Here is a 23,168-nt window from a genome sequence, read left to right on the forward strand (position 1 = left end):
AATTGTGCACATCTGAGTGCCGTCTTCCTAGTGCCATGCTTCATCTGTGCCTCTTGTCATGTACAAAAAGATAATCTTCACTGAAACCCTTTCTACATCTCCCTCACCTTCTACCTGTTACTTACCTCGTCTTCTCTTCACCTAGATATCCATAGGGGACCTCCCATACTCCCTTCACCTCCCCCAGTACTTACCTGCCATCTCTATCCACCTACTCTTCCCTTCTCCAAGTACCTACGTCTTGAAGTGTTGATCCTTCTCTTTGCATTGCTACCTTGTGGGAGAAACCCTAAGGTGTCTCAGCCGCTAGTCCCCGGGGGACCTGTCATCCAGGTGGCCAGGATACGGCCATCGTTATTGGATCCAGTTCATGGGGGTGGACCAGTGCGGCAGGATCACCTGGATGGGGGGGGCGGGTCCTCGAGGAGTGGAAGTGGGACACTGACGGGTGGGACACGGAACGCCCTTCCTTTTATAACACCTTTTCCCCATCCTACCCCGTAGGATACTTGGACGTTTTACCACCTCCCTACACCCCCTTTCCAATACACTTTTTTACACCACAAAAGACGACGGACTAACACCAGGCCCGTTTAGTTGACATGTCCAAACATAAGGGTCAGGCAGAGTCAGGCAATTGATAACAACCACATACACACACACACCTGATGGCCCTTTTCCTTCCCCACAGGTATAAAAGCTGGAGCTTTTCCAGAACGGCAGTTCAAGAGGAGGAAAAAGGCAGCGAGAACCGAAAGGACGACCAGGAGGGAAGTGCCCTTGTTTTTTTCCACCCAAACCCACGAAGCCTCAGAGAAAGGAATCACAAGGCCGGGAACAGCCGCCAGCATGTGGTGTAACGGGTGTCAACGGTGCACAGAACCCTCCTACACTGATAACCAAGTCAGGGAGAGACGCTTGCTACCGTGGTACCGCCCTTGACTCCAGAGACCAGAAATACCAAGCGGTTCATCACAGCCGGTGAGTCGGAGGGAGAACCGATAGTAAGCAGAACTGTGATTGAGCGAAGGTTGCAAGTGGCAACGTAATGTGAATCAAGGAACAAAGACTTGGTGTGTTACAGAACTGTTTAGAAAACCCAGGGGAAGACCAGGTGCAGATGTAGAGTGGTCCGGTGCCTTGTGGGCGCTCATTCGAAAGACTCTGACTGATCCCCTTTTTGTTGAAACTACTGATACCAGAAGGCCATAGGAGGGCCGACGCAAGAGGTCAAAGTGGTCATACAAGATTCGAGTAAAACCCCTTGTACGCTCGAAAGTCTTTGGCCGGTAACCAAGAGGAAAGCTATGGGAAACAAATCCTGCATTGTGTGAAGCAAAGCGAACTGTATTTGTGGCAAATGTGAACTTGGCTGAGGGATTGTGGTGACGAGAGTGAACCCGACTGAGGGATGTCCGCAGTGAAACATTGTTTAAAAAGACAAGGAGACTTGTGAGTATAACAAGTGATATAGTCTGAGAAAAAGGCTGTAGTGAACCCGACGGAGAGAGGCTAACATTGGAGAAGGATCTGAGCCCGGAAGAGGGGGATCCCAGGGTGAAGAGTCATCACCCAACGTTCATACGGAATTGTTATTTTGGATATATTAGACCAGGGGTGTACAACTGATTTTGACAGAGGGCCGAAAGTACCTTACATGAGGGCTATAGTGGGCCGAAAAGTAAATGTGGGCGGGGCGGGGCGTGGCAGGAGGCTTTTTAAACCCCCAAGTTGTACTAAACACATGGAAAAAGAATGTTTTTGAGGGGTAACGATTTTTATTTTCATTTCAAACTTACATTTTGTACTACACATTTTCCATTGTTACAATTTATTTCTATTTAGTTATTGTATCTCGCCTGTTTAATTAACTTATATATATTTTATTGACCCTAGATTGGATATGCCGTTATTTTGGACTGCTACAGTTTGCTATTTGAGTTGCCCAAAAAAAAAAAAGCCAAAGATGAACATCTCCTAACTGTGCCTGTTTTAGCTTTATTATTGGGTTCACTCTTGGAGTGCAACACTATGCCCCAGGGCCCCCTTGCCCCCAACCAAACACTATGCCCCATGGCCCCCTCACCCCAACCAAACACTATGCCCCATGTCCCCCTCACCCCCAACCCAACACTATGCCCCATGTCCCCCTCACCCCCAACCAAACACTATGCCCCATGTCCCCCTCACCCCCAACCAAACACTATGCCCCATGGCCCCCTTACACCCAACCAAACACAATGCCCCATGGCACTCACCCCCAACCAAACACAATGCCCCATGTCCCCCTCACCCCCAACCAAACACTATGCCCCCCCTCACCCCAACCAAACACTATGCCCCATGTCCCCCTCACCCCCAACCAAACACTATGCCCCATGGCCCCCTTACACCCAACCAAACACAATGCCCCATGGCACTCACCCCCAACCAAACACAATGCCCCATGTCCCCCTCACCCCAACCAAACACTATGCCCCCCTCACCCCAACCAAACACTATGCCCCATGTCCCTCACCCCCAACCAAACACTATGCCCCATGGCCCCCTTACACCCAACCAAACACTATGCCCCATGTCCCTCACCCCCAACCAAACACTATGCCCCATGGCCCCCTCACCCCCAACCAGACACTATGCCCCATGGCCTCCTCACCCCCAACCAAACCCCCCACCCCATGGCCCCCTCACCCCCAACCAAACCCCCACCACCCAAATCAGCACACACAAACCAGCACCAATACAGACCCGAACCCCCACCCCCCAACTCAGCACACACACAAACATGCACCCATAAAGACCCGAACCCCCCACTGCCCCCAACTCCAAACCCCCCACCCCCCAACTCAGCACACACACTCTCAAGCATGCACCCATACAGACCCGAACCCCCCACCCCCAACCCAGCACACACACAAACATGCACCCCATACAGACCCGAACCCCCACCCTCCCAAATCATCAACCTCTCAAACAAGCACCCATACAGACCCGAACCCCACCCCCCCAACTCAGCAAACATACAAACATGCACCCATAAAGACCCAAACCCCCAACCCCCAACTCCAAACCCCCCACCCCCCAACTCAGCACACACTCTCAAGCATGCACCCATACAGACCCAAACCCCCCACCCCCCAACTCCAAAACCCCACCCCCCCAAATCAGCACACTCTCAAACAAGCACCCATACAGACCCGAATCCCCACCCCCCAACTCAGCACACAAACATTCAAATCCAAACATTCATACACATCCGACAACCCCCCACCCCCGCATATCAACATGCACACAAAAAACATTCAAATCCAAACATTCATACACATCCGACACCCCCCGCATCTCAACATACACACAAAAAACATTCAAATCCAAACATTCATACACATCCGACACCCCCCCACATCTCAACATAACCACAAAATACATTCAAATACAAACATTCATACACATCTGACACACCCCCCCACCCCGCATCTCAACATACACACAAAAAACATTCAAATACAAACATTCATACACACCCCCACCCCCGCATCTCAACATACACACAAAATACATTCAAATACAAACATTCATACACATCCGACACCCCCCCGCATCTCAACATACACACAAAAAACATTCAAATCCAAACATTCATACACATCCGACACCCCCCCCACATCTCAATATACACACAAAATACATTCACATACAAACATTCATACACATCCGACACACCCCCCCACCCCCGCATCTCAACATACACACAAAATACATTCAAATACAAACATTCATACACATCCGACACACCCCCCCACCCCCGCATCTCAACATACACACAAAAAACATTAATACACACCCCCACCCCCGCATCTCAACATACACACAAAATACATTCAAATACAAACATTCATACACATCCGACACACCCCCCACCCCCGCATCTCAACATACACACAAAATACATTCAAATACAAACATTCATACACATCCGACACACACCCCCACCCCCGCATCTCAACATACACACAAAATACATTCAAATACAAACATTCATACACATCCGACACACCCCCCCACCCCTGCATCTCAACATACACACAAAATACATTCAAATACAAACATTCATACACATCCGACACACCCCCCACCCCCGCATCTCAACATACACACAAAATACATTCAAATACAAACATTCATACACATCCGACACACCCCCCCACCCCCGCATCTCAACTTACACACAAAATACATTCAAATACAAACATTCATACACATCCGACACACCCCCCCGCCCCCGCATCTCAACATACACACACAAAACATTCAAATTCAAACATTCATACACATCCGACACCCCCCCACATCTCAACATACACACAAAATACATTCAAATACAAACATTCATACACATCCGACACACCCCCCACCCCCGCATCTCAACATACACACAAAAACATTCAAATACAAACATTCATACACACCCCCACCCCAGCATCTCAACATACACACAAAATACATTCAAATACAAACATTCATACACATCCGACACACCCCCCACCCCCGCATCTCAACATACACACAAAATACATTCAAATACAAACATTCATACACATCCGACACACCCCCCACCCCTGCATCTCAACATACACACAAAATACATTCAAATACAAACATTCATACACATCCGACACACCACCCACCCCCGCATCACAACATACACACAAAATACATTCAAATACAAACATTCATACACATCCGACACACCCCACCACCCCCGCATCTCAACATACACACAAAATACATTCAAATACAAACATTCATACACATCCGACACACCCCCCACCCCCGCATCTCAACATACACACAAAATACATTCAAATACAAACATTCATACACATCCCACACACCCCCCCACCCCCGCATCTCAACATACACGCAAAATACATTCAAATACAAACATTCATACACATCCGACACACACCCCCCGCATCTCAACATGCACACAAAATACATTCAAATACAAACATTCATACACATCCGACACACCCCACCCACCCCCGCATCACAACATACACACAAAATACATTCAAATACAAACATTCATACACATCCAACACACCCCACCACCCCCGCATCTCAACATACACACAAAATACATTCAAATACAAACATTAATACACATCCGACACCCCCCCACCCCCGCATCTCAACATACACACAAAATACATTCAAATACAAACATTCATACACATCCGACACACACCCCCACCCCCGCATCTCAACATACACACAAAATACATTCAAATACAAACATTCATACACATCCGACACACCCCCCCACCCCTGCATCTCAACATACACACAAAATACATTCAAATACAAACATTCATACACATCCAACACACCCCCCCACCCCCGCATCTCAACATACACACAAAATACATTAAAATACAAACATTCATACACATCCGACACACCCCCACGCATCTCAACATACACACACAAAACATTCAAATCCAAACATTCATACACATCCGACACCCCCCCACATCTCAACATACACACAAAATACATTCAAATACAAACATTCATACACATCCGACACACCCCCCCACCCCTGCATCTCAACATACACACAAAATACATTCAAATACATTCAAATACAAACATTCATACACATCCGACACATACCCCCACCCCTGCATCTCAACATACACACAAAATACATTCAAATACAAACATTCATACACATCCGACACACCCCCCCACCCCCGCATCTCAACATACACACACAAACATAAAGCAAAACAAACCCGACACACAAACACAAACAAAGCACTTACCGGAGACGTGCTGGAATGCTGGAAGGCAGGTAAGCTGGAACACTGGAATCGTACTACGGCTGGCGTGGTCCAAGGCTGAAATGCCTTCCGGCATCAAGCCTTATGGACCACGCCAGCCGTAGTGCTGGACCTCCATTGGTACAGCACACACGCATTACGTGGCTCGTAGGAGCGACGTGGTGCGTGTGTGTGCTGAGCCAATGAGGGCCAGCGTTTTGTCCAGCCCGGAAGACAACAAAGACTTTCCTAATGGAGGGCGGCCGCGGGCCGCCCTCCATTAGGAAAGTCTTTGTGCCTTGCGGGCCGGACAAAAGAGCTGGCGGGCCGCAACTGGCCCGCGGGCCGTATGTTGTGCACCCATGTATTAGACCCTCGGAGGCACAAGACTTTTGCAGAGAAGAGACTTAACTACCGAAGGTCCTGATATCGCTGAGAGGAACTGTAGCCTCTTGCAGAAGAAGCCCAGGAGTGTGATGTGCTCAAGAGTCCCACCTTGTCCCGTTCTAGAAATGTGGCGAAGGGAGACCCCGGCTATAACATCCTGACTTATTATTTGTGAACCCATCTTTCTTTTCTTGTGAACACTATCCCACGCTCTTTGGTAACTTAACGGTAATGATTGGCAATCGTTTTTTTTTTTCTTTTTTAGTATAGGCCGTTTTATTTGACAAGATGCCACTAGGACTGCCATATTATTATTTGATGGTCGTAGCTTGTCCCATCTTACATTTAGGTTTAGATTAGGCATTTTTCTCACCCATTTATACAGTTTAATAAACACCCTTGAACCGTGATCACTTGTCTGTCTTTACTTTTGCCACCATGAGTTCCTTACACTTGCCCCAATGATGCTAGACGAAATAATGCCATCTCTAAATCCATCAAAACATTGAAACTTCCATTAATAATATGCAGAATTTGTTACTTACCTTAATACGCTCATTCTTTACTTGCTGAGCATTTCTATTTTGCACATTGTGCTTCCCTCTGTAGCCCCTCTTTCCAGGCCTTTATCTTGTGTCCAGTTAAACACCTTATTTCTTTTACATGGTCTGCTATTATTCTCTTATTGCAATAATACCGTCTGCCATGGTTGCTCCCTTTCCGCCAAAAAGAAAAATGGACAAAATAAAATCCTGCTAAAATAAGGCTTTGGTCCCTTTGAGCAATGTACTATGTCCTCTCTTCCCATGCCTCCAACCTAGTTCCCTTCAATGTGTAACTATCGTGCCTGCTGCCAGCTCACAGCATAATTCATTTCAATATCAAATCCTCTCCTTTTCTGGGTTTGTTCTTGTATTGAACCCTCATTTCCGCGTTATAAACCCACCCCCAGCTGTCTGAGTTCGCCTGCCCTTTCATCAAAAGCCGTCTCTTTTCCGGCTCGCCCCCTCATCCTTATTTCATGTGTCCCACTTCACTCTCCCCCCCCCCTCTCACCATTGCATCTCTGAAGCTTGCTCATAGCGTATTTGTCAGTTTCTCCTTCTCTGTGTGTGCCCTTCCTTTGAACAAAAGTGCCGTTAATATCGTGACAATATGCCTTTCATTTCTGCCGGTCATATCTGCTGTGTATACATTTACTGTGAAAAACCTTCCCATTCTACCGGCATGCTCTTGTGTCTTCCCTAGCTATAGCATGCTAACATAAATGATGTAAATAAAAATGACAGTGTTCCCCTAAATAGGGGTCCCCCCTCAACATGATACACTCCCTGTTCTATGCATGTGTACCTGCATGGCCTTGGTGCTTACAGTGGACCGTATTTGTACGTGATGTGTGTTTAACTCGATGCTTGAGAAATATGTCCTAATCTTCTGTGTACATTGTCTGTGCTCTGCGCCGCTAAAGTGTATCTTATTTATGTCTGAGGCTATAATTATGCCTGTCTGTGTCATTGCAGCCCTATCCTAACCCTTGAGAATATCTGCCTTCCTATGTGTGTGTGGACACATTCCTTTGCCAGTTAATGATAGCAAAATGCATTTGAACCTTCCAGTGCTATTTTTCTCCATAAATCAGAAAGCTGTACTCCCCTTTGCTTTGTATGCCTGCTCCATGTATACTTTAAAGTGTTCTACTCATTGCTAGTAACAAGTGCTTGCGAAAAAGCGAAATGTTTCTGCGCAGTGCCTGAAGAAATGCTCTTTAAAACCCTCTGACATGGTGTCAACCTTAAAACAGCAAAGCTGCTCTGGATGTCCAAATAAATTGTTTAACCCAAACGAGGTCTTCACATCCATGTACCCCATCACCCTTAAACCATTCTCCTTTCACTGTCCTTTCCTTGTTACATGAATGCTCATGTTAAATTCCTTCTAGTAAAATATCCACCCTGCTTGTTCCCATCAAACCATTCCCATTGTCAAAACAACATTCTTACCTATATATTTTATAAACATTTTAATAAAAGTAACCAACCAAATAAGTTCTTAATCTAGGGTAGCATTAAAATGCTTTTGGGGCAATTAAGGGCCTATTTTAATAACCATATTTTCCATAGCATGTCCTGATCCTTGTTCCATTGCCACTGCCGACCAAAAGCTGCTTTACTCCTTGTATAAAAAATGTTGGCTCTATATTCACCTATCATGTGTATTCCCCACACATTCCTATATCGTCCTAGATACAAGCAAAACTGATGTTCACCATTAAGCAGGCCAAAGAAATGGCAGAAAAGTAAATGGTTAAATCTTCAACACAAAACATAATGCCTGATCAATACAGTTTATAAGGTAAAGCTTTATAAATTCAACAACACTGGCAATAATAAATTGTTCAAAAATATAAAACATGCTCAAGTTCCATTATGTTATTCATTATCCCAATATAAATGTGCAATCTTGCATGTCAAACGCTTTAATGACAAATAAGGTCACTCCACAGCCCACTTCTTTTCCTGTCCCCAAATCACATCTTATAAGCCCCCATGCTCTGTCCCAGCTGTTTAAATCCCACGTTTCCCAAAAATTCTCCTCCACTTTACAATGCCTGAATTCCATGTGTTTTTCCGCAATGCAGAAACTCTCATTATTCTAAGTCGCCATGTAATGGACGTTGACACAACGTATTCCTATGTTGGAATTCCTACGTCTGCTGGTTTTTGCATACTCCTGTCATCCAAAAAACATTGTTTCTTTGGGTACTTGCTCCATGTATCACACTTCAATTGCCTAGCACAATGCTTAATACCATTTTCCCTTTGCTTAATTTTATGTCATGCTGCCCAAAACATGTGTTGAGAACTCTGCTGCATGCGCCATAGCTTTTCGTGCTACATAAGCCAGCTTCGCCTACCTGTGTTTTCCGCTCCCTTCCTTCACTGTTGGCCCGTGACCAACATCTGTTGGCAAAAGTATAATCTTCTAAACTCTTAAAAAGACTATGTAGGAGTTTTCTGCCTTTCCAAAGACAGAGTAAGCGAGGCTGTTTATTTAAACACAGAGAACAGAATATCTTTAGGCTGCCGCGACAAAAGAAAACACCATTACAATGTTTCTGACCACATAACACACACATTCTATGCATTCCTCTCCACAAACACCACTATTAATATACACTAAGCGCACACAACAAATACAATAAACACACACATATCACAAGTCACTTTCACTTTCACCTCTTCCCTAGGTCAGTCCATCATTCTTCCACATGCTTCCCAAATCCACTCCAATAATGTCAAATTGTTCTCATTATTTTCATTTGTCTTTTGATTTTGCATGACTTAAACCCCTCAATATGTTCTCCGCCAAACTTGTTCTCCACTATGGATCACAATACATTTCTAAAATGCATAAATGTTAAACCATTTCTCCCCACATAACAAAAAATCCTCCTCGCTCTCCACCGCCCTCTGTGTTCTCTGCCCCAAAGCCCAATACACAATTCTTTCATGTCATGGAGCCAATTCAAGTGCCAATCCTCTAACATAGACTCTGCCACCTTCTAAGTGCTTTAAGTCCTATTCAATAACCTCATTTGTGACATCACAAACCCTACAGCACGAGAACAAAAATAGTGAACAGCATCCCCTTCAATACAAGTCCAGTTTAAACACTTCCCCAAACACAGTGACACACTTAACAATACATCCATGGCCACCCTCCTGACTATCCTCAGAGCAGGCTATCCCAATAATTCTCTTGTGGTCCTCTTTGATCTACTGCATCGCCTGTAGAGTTCTACGTTTGCATGGTCAAAGCTGCTGCTAGAAAACCACCGAAACACTCACCTTCCATGATACGAGCTGGCTGTCTCTGGCAACCCTAGTCACAGGTATCCTTATCCATGAAAACAAGCTAAAATGCGTATCTCACAGGTATCCCAATTCTCCAGCATGGGGTCTGGCATGGATTCACATGCTCATGAATATTCCCCGTCGTCAGGCCGGGAATCCTCAGTAAAGAAAAAATCAGTATCAGTTTCGTTTCTGATCTGTCTTTCTCAGTAGTAACCAATCACTGGTCTCTGGGTCATACTGCCCCCAGCCAATGACTGCCCTCTCCCCAAGCCCCGCCTCTGGCAGCCATCTTCAGATTGTTACCGCACACTCAAGTGTTGGGAGTCCTCGTGTTTAGCTCTCGAGCTTTTGCTGCGTTTTCATGCTTTTTCAAAGAGAATTTCTCATTTTCTGGTCAAATGGAGCCTCAAGCTCCACCGTCTCCACATCCGATTAACGGGGATCCGTGTCGGATCTTTCTACGCCCCTCAAGGATGAAGATTTCGTCGAGTTACGCTTCTTGGAGGATTTCAGAAGTTTCTGCGGCCTACCCGAACATGGCCCAGGAGAAAGGAAGCTCGACGCCCGGAAAGCTGTTCAGGGTTTGCCCTGGATGCCAGCTGCTGAATGTGTTCAAGGACGACGAGCTCTCAAAATGTCTCTACTGCCTTCATGAGGACAAAACGCACATGGAGAAGGACTGTGCGTTTTGCAGGAACATGTCGGAACGGACCTTCAGGGACCGACACCTTCGTCTCTCCAACTGGCTGGAAGGAAAGAGCCCGTCGGGTGAGAAGAAGAAGTCCGAGCGGTCTTCTAAGTCCTGTGAGGGCGCCCCGGCGACAAGGGCCCAACAGAAGTCAAAGCACTGCAAGTCCGCGGGCACCGGGAGCGCCGAACGGTCGGACTCTTCGGCTGCCAGGCAGGGCGCGCCTTCCCCGGCACCATCAACCACGAGCCAACGCTCTGGTTCGGGGAAGAGGAAATCCGAGAACCTGGGTAAGCTTCTAGAGAGGCCCCGGTCGATCTCAAAGGATTCAGCCGAGGGGGAGCGAGGCGGTGACCCTCCCCCCAAGGTGAAGGCCTCAAGCACGCCCAAGGTGGTGAAGGCCTTGATTCACCCGGCCAAGGCCTCTATCGAGGAAGTCGCGGCGGCCCTGGCGCAGCCTGTGGAGGCTACACCAGTGGAGGTGACCTCAGGGCCCAAAGTTTCCCTGCCTCCGTGGAGGGAAGCCTCTTTCAGACCCATCGAAAAGACCCCCGTGAAGACCCCGGCGGAAAAAGAGGGGGGGGTGGCCATTGTGGACACGGACACAGCATCCGAGGAGGAGCTGGTAGAAGTCTTAGAGGGCCTCGATGAGGGTGTCGAAGAGGCCCGTCCCACGGGAGGGATCCTGACGAAGGTGACGACGAGAGTGACGGCGGCACCGGCGAGGGTCCTAGTTACCCATCGCTCTCGTCGCCGCAGGATAACTCGGCGGCCATTTTGTTGGCAATACAATCCTTATGTTCGGAGATAAGGACGAGATTGCCCTTACCACCAACAGAGGATCTGGAACCAGGCTCGACGGAGGAGCCAGAGCCGGACCCAGGCCCGCTGGGAAGCCCCCCAAACAAGAGAAGACGGATCCATCCTGAACCGCCATTATAAACCCTTGCGGCGTGCTCAGCCTTTGCCCATGTCCCCCATCCCTGTGGATGACACAGGAACGGACACGGCCACGACGGGTACCGACGACGACGGCGGTGACGACGGGATGGAGCTCCCATCGCCAGCCTGGGCCTCCCCGCCCGACGAGATCAGATCTTTCCATGCAATGATCGCCAGGGCATCCAAGCTTTTTCAGCTCTGCCCCGAAGAGAAGGAAGGTTTCCTTTACCAACGGCGCGAGGAAGACAGTCCTCGCCGTGCCTCTACTAGATGACATCTGGGACGAGGGTCTCACCCTTCTCAAGAACCCATCTATGACGCCTGCCAAGAGGGATCGGTATGAGAAGAAGTACCGGGTCCCCGACGTGGCCCCTTTGTGCCTTAGGGCACAACCAACCCCCGACTCGGTCGTCTCTGCGGCGGCCAAGAAGAAAGCGGGTGGGGGGGTCCATCAGCAACATCAACTTCCCTGCTGGACGGCGAAGGAAAGAAGCTGGATGCAATGGGACGACGAGTTATCTCGTCGGTGGCAACAACGATTAAGGCGGCCAACGCCCTTGTGATCGCGGCCCGCTACGACAGGGAGTTATGGTACAAGATCGCCCCCCTGTTGGACTTCCTACCGGATGACAAGAGGGCCAAGGCCCTGGAGATCTTGCAAGAAGGCGAAGTGGCGTCGGACCATGCCATTACGGTGGCAACGGACATTGCCAACACCGTTTCCGCCAGCTAGGCAACAGCGTTTGCCTTAGACGACGATGGGTGGCTCAAGGCGACGGATTTCCGCCAGGACGTACAAGCCAAGGTTTTGGACATGCCGTTCAACGGGAACAATCTGTTTGGGAAAACAGTGGATGAGTCCCTCCAAGCCATCAAGGCGGACACAGAGACAGCTAAGGCCCTAGGCGTTCTCCGGCAACGAAGGCCGTCCTTTCGGAGCACCAGAGGCAAGCAGGGTGGGGTGCCTCCAAGGCATTCGGCGGTGGCTACTCTACGTACCGCCAAGCGGCCCGCTCCTCGTCGCAGGAAGCCTATAGAGGACGAGGCAAGTCGGGTGGGCCCCGCCGTCGTCGCCAGAGAGGCCAAGGCGGCAAGGCGTCCTCCAAGCAAGATTGACCGACAGCGGTGTCGGGCCCCCACCGAAGCACCCCGGTGGGAGGCCAGCTGGCGAAGTTTGTCAGCATGTGGGAGTCCATCTCCACCGACCGTTGGTTGCTGGACGCCCTGGCCCAGGGGCACACCCTCAAATTTCTAAAAAAGTGCCCCCGCATTCCACCCGTGGCCAGGAAGGAAAATCACGTCCCTCAACTGCTATTGGAGGTAAGGGCTACGCTCAAAAAAAGGTGCCATCGAGCGTGTCCCGAAGAGGCTCCGGGGCTCCGAGTATACTCAAGGTACTTCCTCGTGAAAAAGAAGACAGGAGGATGGCACCCCATCCTTGACCTGCGACGACTGAACAAGTACATCAAGGCACAGAAGTTCCGGATGGTCACTCTCCAGTACGTGCTGGGACAGCTGGAGGAGGGCGATTTCCTGTCGTCGTTGGATTTGGAGGATGCGTACTTCCACATCTCCATTCTGAAAGGACACCGAATGTTCCTCAGGTTCGTGGTCCAAGGACGGCACTACCAGTTCAAGGCCCTCCCGTTCGGATTGAAGTCAGCACCCGGTTCACCAAGTGCCTCGCACCAGTGGCGGCGCGGCTGCGCCTGCAGGGGATCCACGTGTACCCCTAACTGGACGACTGGCTCATCCGAGCAAGGACAAGGGAGCTTGCCGTAGATCACACAGCAAAGACCGTCCAGCTGCTCACGGAACTGGGATTCTCCATCAACTTTCCCAAATCCCACCTGGTCCCGTCACAAGTCGCACTGTTTCTGGGAGCCAACCTCGACACAGTGGCGCATGTGGCCTCGCCGTCGGAGGAAAGGACGAAGGCCATCCTGGGCAAGGTGCAGCGTCTGCTTGCCACGGATGCGCCCTCTGCAAGAGTTCCTCGACGCCCGCTGGATCCAAGCGACGGGCAGCTTCGAGGACAGGATCCCGCTCAACGAGACCTTCCGACGAGCGATCTGGTGGTGGGGCACCCGCGCTCATCTGACGGCAGGCACAGACTTTCAGACCCCATGCCACCAGATAACGGTGATGACGGATGCCTCCCTGGAACGGTGGGGAGCACACACCGGAGAACTTCACGCGAGGGGCCTTTGGCTCCCGGAGGAGAAGACGCTCCACATCAACATCCTGGAGCTCCGTGCAGTGTTCTGGCCTCTCAGGTCCTTTCTCCCGTCCCTCAAGGGCAAGGTGGTGAGAATCTCCACCGACAACACCACCACGATGTTCTACATCCGGAAGCAGGGAGGAACCAGATCCCCAGCCCTCTCCAAGGAAGCCCAGGATCTGTGGCATTGGCCCGTTGCCCAAGGGATGTTTCTGGTGCCCTTTCATCTGGCAGGGATAAAGAACACCATTGCCGACTCACTCAGCAGGGAGCTGCGCTCGTGCCACGAGTGCGAACTATGTCAGGATCAAGTGGATCGACTCTTCCGACGATGGGGGGAAAACCGCCGATCGACCTGTTCGCGACGGCGATGAACTCCAAGTGCCAAAGGTTTGCCAGCAGGTTTCCCCAGCCGAGGAGCATGGCGATGCTTTCTCGTTCCCCTGGGCCAGCCTGTTCCTATATGCGTTCCCTCCGTTGCCGTTCCGACTCGTCAACCAGCTCAAGAGGTCCCGGTGCAGGATGATCCTCGTCGCACCGGCGTGGCCGAGGCAGATCTGGTTCCCGGACCTTCTAGACTTGTCAGCGTCCCCACCAGTCAAGCTGCAGACGGACACGGATCTTCTCTCCAGAGAAGGAGGCACCATACTTCATCACGACCCGGAGTCGCTGAACTTGCAGGCCTGCAGCACTAGTTTGGAGGGTACAATATCCCGGCTGACTGCAGAGAGGTCCTTGCAAAGGCCAGGGCATCCTCAACTCTCAAGTGCTACGGACATAAGTGGAAGAGGTTTTCTGTCTGGTGCCGTGCACAGAAGATTAACCCTCTACGGATTATGGCCCCTCAAGTGCTGCCGTACCTACTGTCGCCAAGTCTGGACTGGCTCACGCCTCCATCAAGATACATCTGGCTGCGATCGCCCGATACATCAGAACCACAGGACGGGCGTCCTTGTGGTCCCATCGCCTGGTGAAGGAATTTATGGAGGGACTGTTCTGATCGTTCCCGCCGGTGAAGGCCCCTGCCCTGGCGTGGGAACTCAACCTGGTGCTGACCAGGCTCATGGGGGCGCCATTCGAGCCCCTGCATTCGGCACAGTTGAAGTTCCTGTCGTGGAAGACTGCGTTTCTTGTGGCCATCACCTCCGCACGGCGAGTGGGAGAGATCCAGGCCCTATCCTGCAAGCCTCCATCCTTGACTTTCCACGACACGCGGGTGGTGCTGAGGACGCACCCCTCTTTTATGCCCAAGGTGCCGTCGGACTTCCACCTCAACGAGCCCTTGGTGTTACCTGTTTTCTTCCCGTCGCCTTCGTCACAGGCCGAGAGGAATCTGCACTCGCTGGATGTGGCTAGAGTGCTGAAGTTCTACGTGGACCGCACAAAGAGTTTTTGGAAGACATCACAGCTATTTGTGAACTTTGAACCTGTGAACCAAGGGAAGGCTCTCTCAGAGGCCATTCGACTAGAGCTATCGCTGCTACCACAGCGTTCTTGTCTGGTGTGCCCCTGCTGGACATCTGCAGGGCTGCTACGTGGAGGTCGACACACACCTTCACAAGATTCTACTGCATCGACCAGGATTCCAGGGAGGAGTGCGCAACCTGTTCGCCTAAGGTGAGCCTGGGGAGGAGGTAAGAATTGCTTAATGTTGAGTTTTTGATGTAATGCTTAATGTTGAGCCTTTTCCACCTCCCGTTGGTTGTGCATGTGTATACTGCTATGTATTCTTATATTCATGAGCATGTGAATCCTTGCCAGACCCCATGCTGGAGAAGGAACAAGTTACTTACCTGTAACTGTTGTTCTCCAGCATGGGTCTGGCATGGATTCACATGCGAACCCTCCCTCCTACCCCTCTGCGGCTCTTCACTTGGTCATACTGCCACTTTGTGTGCTACCAAATCTGAAGATGGCTGCCAGAGGAGGGGCTTGGGGAGAGGGCAATCATTGGCTGGGGGCAGTATGACCCAGAGACCAGTGATTGGTTACTACTGAGAAAGACAGATCAGAAACGAAACTGATACTGATTTTTTCTTTACCGAGGATTCCCAGCCTGGCGACAGGGAATATTCATGAGCATGTGCATCCATGGCAGACCCATGCTGGAGAACAACAGTTACAGGTAAGTAACTTGTTCCTGATCGATATTTGCATACTTTTTGTCATCTGTACTCCTAAGTCATTCGTCTAAGGTGACTGATCACCTGAGACCAAATGCCCCCTCACCAAACAGAAAAGATTTAACAACATTCCATATAAAACAAAATATCTTAACACCAACATCAAGCGGAACCTGTCCATACCCTCCCCTGTTTGTCATATTACACTCCATAATCTGCTGCTGACAAAAGAAGTAACGGACCCATAGCTGTTCCCTTCCCCCCTGTATTTTTCAGATTCCTGGGATCATACTTAAAATCTCTGCTGGTCTGCTGCAGCTCTCAGACTCGCTGTCACTCCCTGAGCCTGCCAACCCCACCTTCTGCTCTCCGGATCAGGCAGGAATGCAGGGGAATAGGGGAGAGACGCGATTTGCCACCAAAAGCACGAGCATCCATCTCTCTGCTACCACTTGAATTGTAGTTGGAAACGAGTTTGGCTCGAGGGAAAATCCCCTCTTGCCCAAAAAACAGAGGAGTCCAGAAATGTGGCAAATTGCTGCTTTATTAATCCAAGCAGGGATACGCACACAGATGCTACAGCTCAGAATGCACTCTCAGCTTATTACAAGCGGGCACTGAGTTTTTAAACTGCTGTGACCTCACAACCAAAAGATGCATTCCTCGCTCTTAGGCGAAATGGGATTGGGAGAACAGTATAGGCATAATTATAGTCTATAGGGGACTGATAATTTGATTGGTCTGGCTAGACCAGGTAGCTCCGCCTGGCACCACCTCCAGGAGGTCAGTGCAAGCCTTGTCAGTTTAGGAAATGTACCAGCATATGAGCAAAAAATGATGGCTGTGGAAGGTGATCTCAGAGCACCGCCCGTCTTCCCCGAATGTTGCAACTTCCAAGCCCAGAGCAAGGACACTTTCCATCTTTTATCTGAATGGGCCTTGGTCCCCAGCTCACGGTCACATGTTCAGGGACTGTAAAAGTGATTTTCTCTGACTGCATTTATAAGGGATTGTGGTCTTCTGTCCTTGTAGGTTTTGTATCTTTTCTGATGACTCGAACTCTCTCTCAGGTTACTTCGCAGGGCTGGACATGCTGCCTGCTCTGCCATTTCTGCTTTGTGTTTCAGATTTAAGCTTTCCCAATTCATTTAAACGAAGCGGTGGCTTCCATTTTGCGTTTATGGCTGTTCATGGTAATTGCTTTTTCAGAGTCCGTAAGCAGTTCATGTGTGTTTTGCACCTGGCTAATGTCTCTGCGGGTGTGTTCAGTAATGTCGCCTTTTCGTGATTACTTTGGTGATGTCATCCGGGTATGGTCTGTGGGGCTGCTTCAGTGGGTGGCATCTGTCATCTTGGGGGTATGCTGGGGATGGGCAGGGGGGTTGAGACCCCCTCAACAGTCTCTTAAGTGTTCATATTTGCAGTGTTCAAACTCACATTTGATGGCTAGACCCCTCAAAGCTGTTACAAAGTCTTCAATGGTTTCTCCTCTTTTTTGCTCCCTAGTTGCAAATGGATATCTAGCTAAAATATTTATTTCTTGACCTGTAAAATGTGTGTCCAATTTGGGTATACTGATCTAAAACACATTAAGACCAACCTGGCTTTACACCAACAGAACCTCCCACTCCTCCCCAACCCCCCACACTTTGACAGGCGACTCTGTACTGTTTCCTTTAGTTTCAATGACTAAACCCCTTCAATCGTAGTGCCAGCCAACTACCCGAAGCTTAAAATAAAACATGCCACACCACGTGACCGACATGCAATGCGTCAGACTTCAGGGATGTGTCTTCAGAGCGGACAGAAGATGGAGCGGACGGTACAGGTGAGTGGGGAGGGGCAGCAAGGGTAGACAGGCGGGAGGGCAACACAGCGAGAAAGGGATCCCCCTAAATGGACAATGGGAATGGGGACAGATGAGAGGGAACTTGCAGGATTAAGTAATGGCCGGCTTTCAGCAACATAGCTCTGTCACCAACAATATTTAGACAAAGAACCAGGTGGGCACATTTCTTGACACTGATCCCAAGGAGTTTTCTGATGAGGCGTCACTGATTGGCAAAATCATGCTAAGAAATGGGCTTATGCTGATGGACCGTGTTGACTCCAAATCCCCTGTGCGGACCGTTAGGCAAAGCTTGTATGCAGTACCCTTTGGGTGCATTACACACAACTCTGACTACAGGTATAGGAAACCCAACCTTTGGTATAAGCTTGTACTACACACTTTTGGTAGCGTGTTCAGCAGCCAGACTTATCTCAAGAGGCGTCAATGTGAGCTGTAGGGGAGTTGCACAGAGATTCACAGTGACAAGTATTCAAATAAACACGTAGACTTAAGGTTTCTTGAATAAACAATTATTAATTTATCAGTCAGTTAGAATAAGCCTTCTTCAGAAGGGGGCAATATAATAGGAATACACAAATACACTTCAATACTGTACACACTTAGTTTCTAAACCAGTAAAGAAAGACCCTTTTGGGATGGCCCACAGACACAACCTACACCCTCGGGTGACTTCAATAGCTAGGTTGCTGGGGACATTAATATCTCTTTTTTTTGCATTTAGAATACTCTTAGCAGTTGGCAAAAGGAAAAGGTTATTAGAACAACAAGAAACCAGAGTCCTTCAGTATAACAGGCTAAGCCAAAGTCAATGGGCAAAAGTCGTATATAGGATGAAGCACTTCTGGTAGGTAAGTAGAAAAGTCTTTGCACAATGTTTTTGAAGAAAAGAATCAAATGTAGGGCCACAACCTGATTAGACTTGTGAGAGGTAGAGGATGCAAGCAACTCTACCATGAGAGGTAAGTTCTCTCAGACTTTACAGTACCTTTGTATTGAAGAAAAAGTGCAGCAGATGACTTCTGTTCCTGTGCCTCAGTCTTGGGGACAAGAGGGGGAGGACTTCTGGGGACTCCTGCACTGCAATGGGACGGTCACCGCTCGCAACTGGCAATCTTTCCAACAAGTGGCACTTCAGTGTTTCAGCTCCTCGTGTCTACCGCTAATAGCAACACTGCGGTTCCTGGCTGTCGAGGTGGACATTCCTTGCTTCTGGGGTCCCACACTCTGTTGAGGGGGCTCAGGCTCAGTCAGTCCTGCTTCCTGGGAGTCCGGAGGGTCTTCTTGGAGCTCTTGGCCAACTTAAAAGCAGCGCACACAATCTAGTGTTCCTCTCCCTGGCTATACGGTTTCCAGCAGCAACTCTGTGGGAATTCAACCAGCTCAGAGAAGGATGTCCAGGTGGCTTACTTTGGAGTTGATTGGTCCCACCAACTCAAGGGGAGAAGTCGTCCTTGCAGGGGCTTCTCTGTCGATACAAATTTGGAGTTTCAGCACAGCAGCAGGGCTTCACCGGGCAAACCAACGGTCCAGGAGTTGCAGCAGGTGTCCTCTTCAATTTCCTCTTCGTTCCTTCGTCCAGTGGTTGACTCTGCCTTCCAAGCCAAAAGCCTTGCCCTTTATTCAGTTCTTTCCCATTCATTCCAGCCTAGCTGTCAGTCACCCAGCAGGGTGGCTTTTCTTGCTGGACAGTCAGCCGGACAATCACTACAGAGTGCATTTGGGTCTCCTAGGAGACTAAGCACAGGGAGTTTTGGGCACCTCCCTCACTTCCTGCCCACCCCAGACACCCTGGAGCCAGAGGCGGGCTTCACTCGTGAATCCCGTCAAAGGCAAAGCGAACAATGGGACCAAGCCTGGTTTGGCGCGCAGAGTAAATCTTTGCACAAAGAAATGGCAAAAAAAGACTGGGGCCATTTTGACGAAAATGGCACCCTTCGGTGCTTCAATGCAGCTGCAAACGCAGCCCGCGGTAAATGCACACCATGGTACTTGAAACAAAACCACTGCCACCAGCCAGCCAGTGTGGAAAGGGTAACATAAAAATGTTACATGAGAAATTAGACAAAAGGGGATACTAGGTAACCCCTCCAGCACCCTATTGTAAGATAGTGTGTGCTGGTCTAGAAAGTTACAAATGTAAGTAAAGTCAAATTCACTTTACTGCTCTGGGAAACAGTATCCCCGAGAAGGAATTTAAACCTTGGGAAAATCTGAAAGACTTCCCTGTGCCACTGCACTGAAGGTGCTGTGTGACACAATGTAAACGATGATGCCTATGGAGTTTGTCAGACTCCATAACCAAAAGAAACACAAGAGTTAAAAATCACATTAAAATACATGAGAGAGTGGGAAAAATAGTCTCACTCTCTCCAGGTTAACTGGGGGTCTCTAAGGTGGAGGGAATTAGCACATTTCTGAGAATTCCCCCTAACACAGACTTCTGTTTTTCTTTCAAATATTGAGAAGATGGCCATCCCTGTCCAGAAATATGCCCTCAGGGTTGCAGTCAATATCTGAAAGAAGCCTACTTCATCACCTCTCACAAAAAGCTGTAAGAAGAATATAAGATTTTACTGGATTGATCCCCAAGCCTCACTGTCAAACTTCTTGCACAGTTCTATGTGGTTTCTGTTCTGTGGCTCTCCATATGTAGATGAGCCAATTTTCCACACCAGTGCTCCACAAGGACAATAAGCAGACTCTTCTCCACTTACTGCAGGCTAATTCTAATGCCACCCTAGCTGTCTGTAAGAACTGCATGTGAAAGGTCATGTCAGTCTTCAGATGTTCCTTGCCTCTGGACAGGCATGATGAGATTGCAGCCATGTCATGATTGCAACACATTTTCCTCAAGTTGCTGAGGCATGTCCTTAATCACTTGTTAATGTCTTCAGGCCTGTGAACCTTGGCAATGGTGTATGCAGACCATTCTCTTTATGGGTTGCTTCAGTGGTGCCTGGGGACACCAGCTTGAATCCCGTGTTTCTGGTCCTGCCACCTACTAAGACTCTGCTAACCAAACAATAGAAAAGAACCATCGTTTTTCCTGAAGAACTGCTGAAATGAAAAAGGACCTCTGCACCCACGACTTCTAGGCCTTCCTTGCAGCACCTACCAGCCTTGGTAGCCTTCCCTGGGTACTCTGACCTCCATCCTGCCACCAACCCTTATTTGTTAGGGTCTGGACTGTGTGTGCAGTCCTTTTGTGAGGCTCCCTGGCCACCCACAGGTTGTCTTCAGTGGGCGAGTAGCAATTCATTTTGCCGACATCCTGCAGCAGGCCTCTGGTTATGGAACCATGGCCTGCTTCTCATCCATTGGGATCTCCAGGACTTCCCAGCGCTATGGTTTTCACCGCCTTCATTTCGGGGAACTGCAAGTAAATCTAAAATCTTTCCTACCTTACCACAATAACTGCAAGTTAACTATTGGTGTGTCTTGTTCAATCATATGGACACATTCTTTTGAAATACAAAAATACACTATTATTACCATTTTATTACCGTATTACCAATTACCATTTACTTGACTTTTACAGACCTGCAAACTGCCTTTGTTCCTTTGTTCTTCGTGTTCCTGAACTTTTAAAACCTCTCACTTTTATTTTGCTACTTATCTTGGATGTTATATACATTTTTGACTGACAAATCACTTCACCTCACCCAGTTAAAGCCTGACTAGGTGGATAGTATTGTACTATGTACTGATCCTGTACTGTTTAAGTATACTGTAAATGACATAAAATGTGTCTTGATGTTTGTTTACACTTACGCAACTTTATAATAAAGAATATATATTTTTCATTTTATACTGTTTTGATTCGTTTGGTGTATACATTGTAGCAGCCCTCTTCCGTCCTAAGGTGAAGCCAGAGTGCTCTGTCACGTTACTATTGAGAACGTTTGGATACACTTGGTGGATACCTTGTGCACACCTTACAGGTTTGGTCATTTGAACCTTTCACGAGAGGGCTTCAGAAGAACCTCCCTAACAGAATATATCAGCAGAGAATGTCTGTGTTATATGCTTTTTGATTGCCGGAGAGACACCACCAGTGTGCTACGTTTTAAATTGCACTAATGTTTTAGTACTGCAACCTTTTTTGGCTAGCGCTATAAATAAAAGTACTTATAAACACAATGAGCTGACAGGAATAACTGTGCCTTTGCTTTATTCCACAGGAGGTTTGCCATATGAATTAACTGAAGGAGATATTATTTGCGTGTTTTCACAGTAAGTGGGATGTCATTGCTTCTGCTCATCATTATGAAGGACTTTGACTTGCATAATGCTTAGCAGATATGTATTATTAGATAACCAGTCATTGTTCTTATTAGTAGATTCTTTTGTCCACTGTCAAACTTTGTATTTTTGTGGCTGCTTTGATTTGGGCACATACCCACTTTTCAGAAGCAAATGTATTACGGGTAGATTGGCCTAAAGTGACAAGTGTTTCTCCTTCAACCAGCCAATGACACAGGTTTGGTGTTAGGCAAAGTTTGTATGCAGTACCCTTTGGGTGCACTACACACAACGCTGACTACAGGTATAGGAAACCCAACATCTGGTACAAGCTTGTACTACACACTTTTGGTAGCATGTTGAGCAGCCAGGCTTATCTCAAGAGGGGCCAATGTGAGCTGTAGTGGAGTTACACAGAGATTCACAGTGACAAGTATTCAAATAAACTCATACACACAAGGTTGCTTGAATAAACAATTATTAATTTATTCATCAGTCAGTTAGAATAAGCCTTCTTCAGAAGGGAGCAAAATAAAAAGTAACACTCACATACACCTCAATACTGTACACTCGTAGTTTCCAAAGTAGAAAAGACCCTTTTGGGATGGCCCACAGACACAACCTACACCCCCAGGTGACTTCAATGGCTAGTGTGCTGGGGACATTAATATCTTACTGTTTGCATTTGGAATACTCTTAGGCGTTGGTAAAAGGAAAATATTGTTAGAACAAGAGACCACAAATATTCTTAAGCAGGCAAATACTTTTGGATCCCCCAAGAAGAGTATTCAGTACAATAGGCTAAGCCAAAGCCAATGGGCAAAAGTCTTGTATAGGATGAAGCACTTCTGGTAGGTAAGTAGAAAAGTCTTTGCACAATGCTTTAGAAGTCATTTTAGAAGAGAAGAATCAAATGTAGGGCCACAAGCTGATTAGACTTGTGAGTAGTAGAAGATGCAAGCAACTCTACAGTAAGAGGTAAGTTCTCTCAGATCTTTTACAGTACCTTTATATTAAAGAAAAAGTAC

The 23,168-nt window shown here is 48.2% G+C and overlaps 1 protein-coding gene across 2 annotated transcripts in view; it reads left to right on the forward strand.

The window, feature by feature from the left end:
- Positions 1-23,168, forward strand: part of RBMX2 (RNA binding motif protein X-linked 2) — a 292,888-nt gene that overhangs the window by 116,176 nt on the left and 153,544 nt on the right. Inside the window, exon 3 of one of the 2 annotated variants that reach the window (XM_069613106.1) lies at positions 22,080-22,131. The exons of the other annotated variant lie outside the window; for it this stretch is intronic. Coding sequence (XP_069469207.1) covers positions 22,080-22,131 — 52 coding nt within the window. The remainder of the gene's footprint in view (positions 1-22,079; positions 22,132-23,168) is intronic. 2 annotated transcript variants of the gene reach the window in all.

This window comes from Ambystoma mexicanum, chromosome 5p (assembly GCF_040938575.1).
Source record: "Ambystoma mexicanum isolate Mex_15411 chromosome 5p, UKY_AmexF1_1, whole genome shotgun sequence".
Classification (NCBI taxonomy): Eukaryota; Metazoa; Chordata; class Amphibia; order Caudata; family Ambystomatidae; genus Ambystoma; species Ambystoma mexicanum.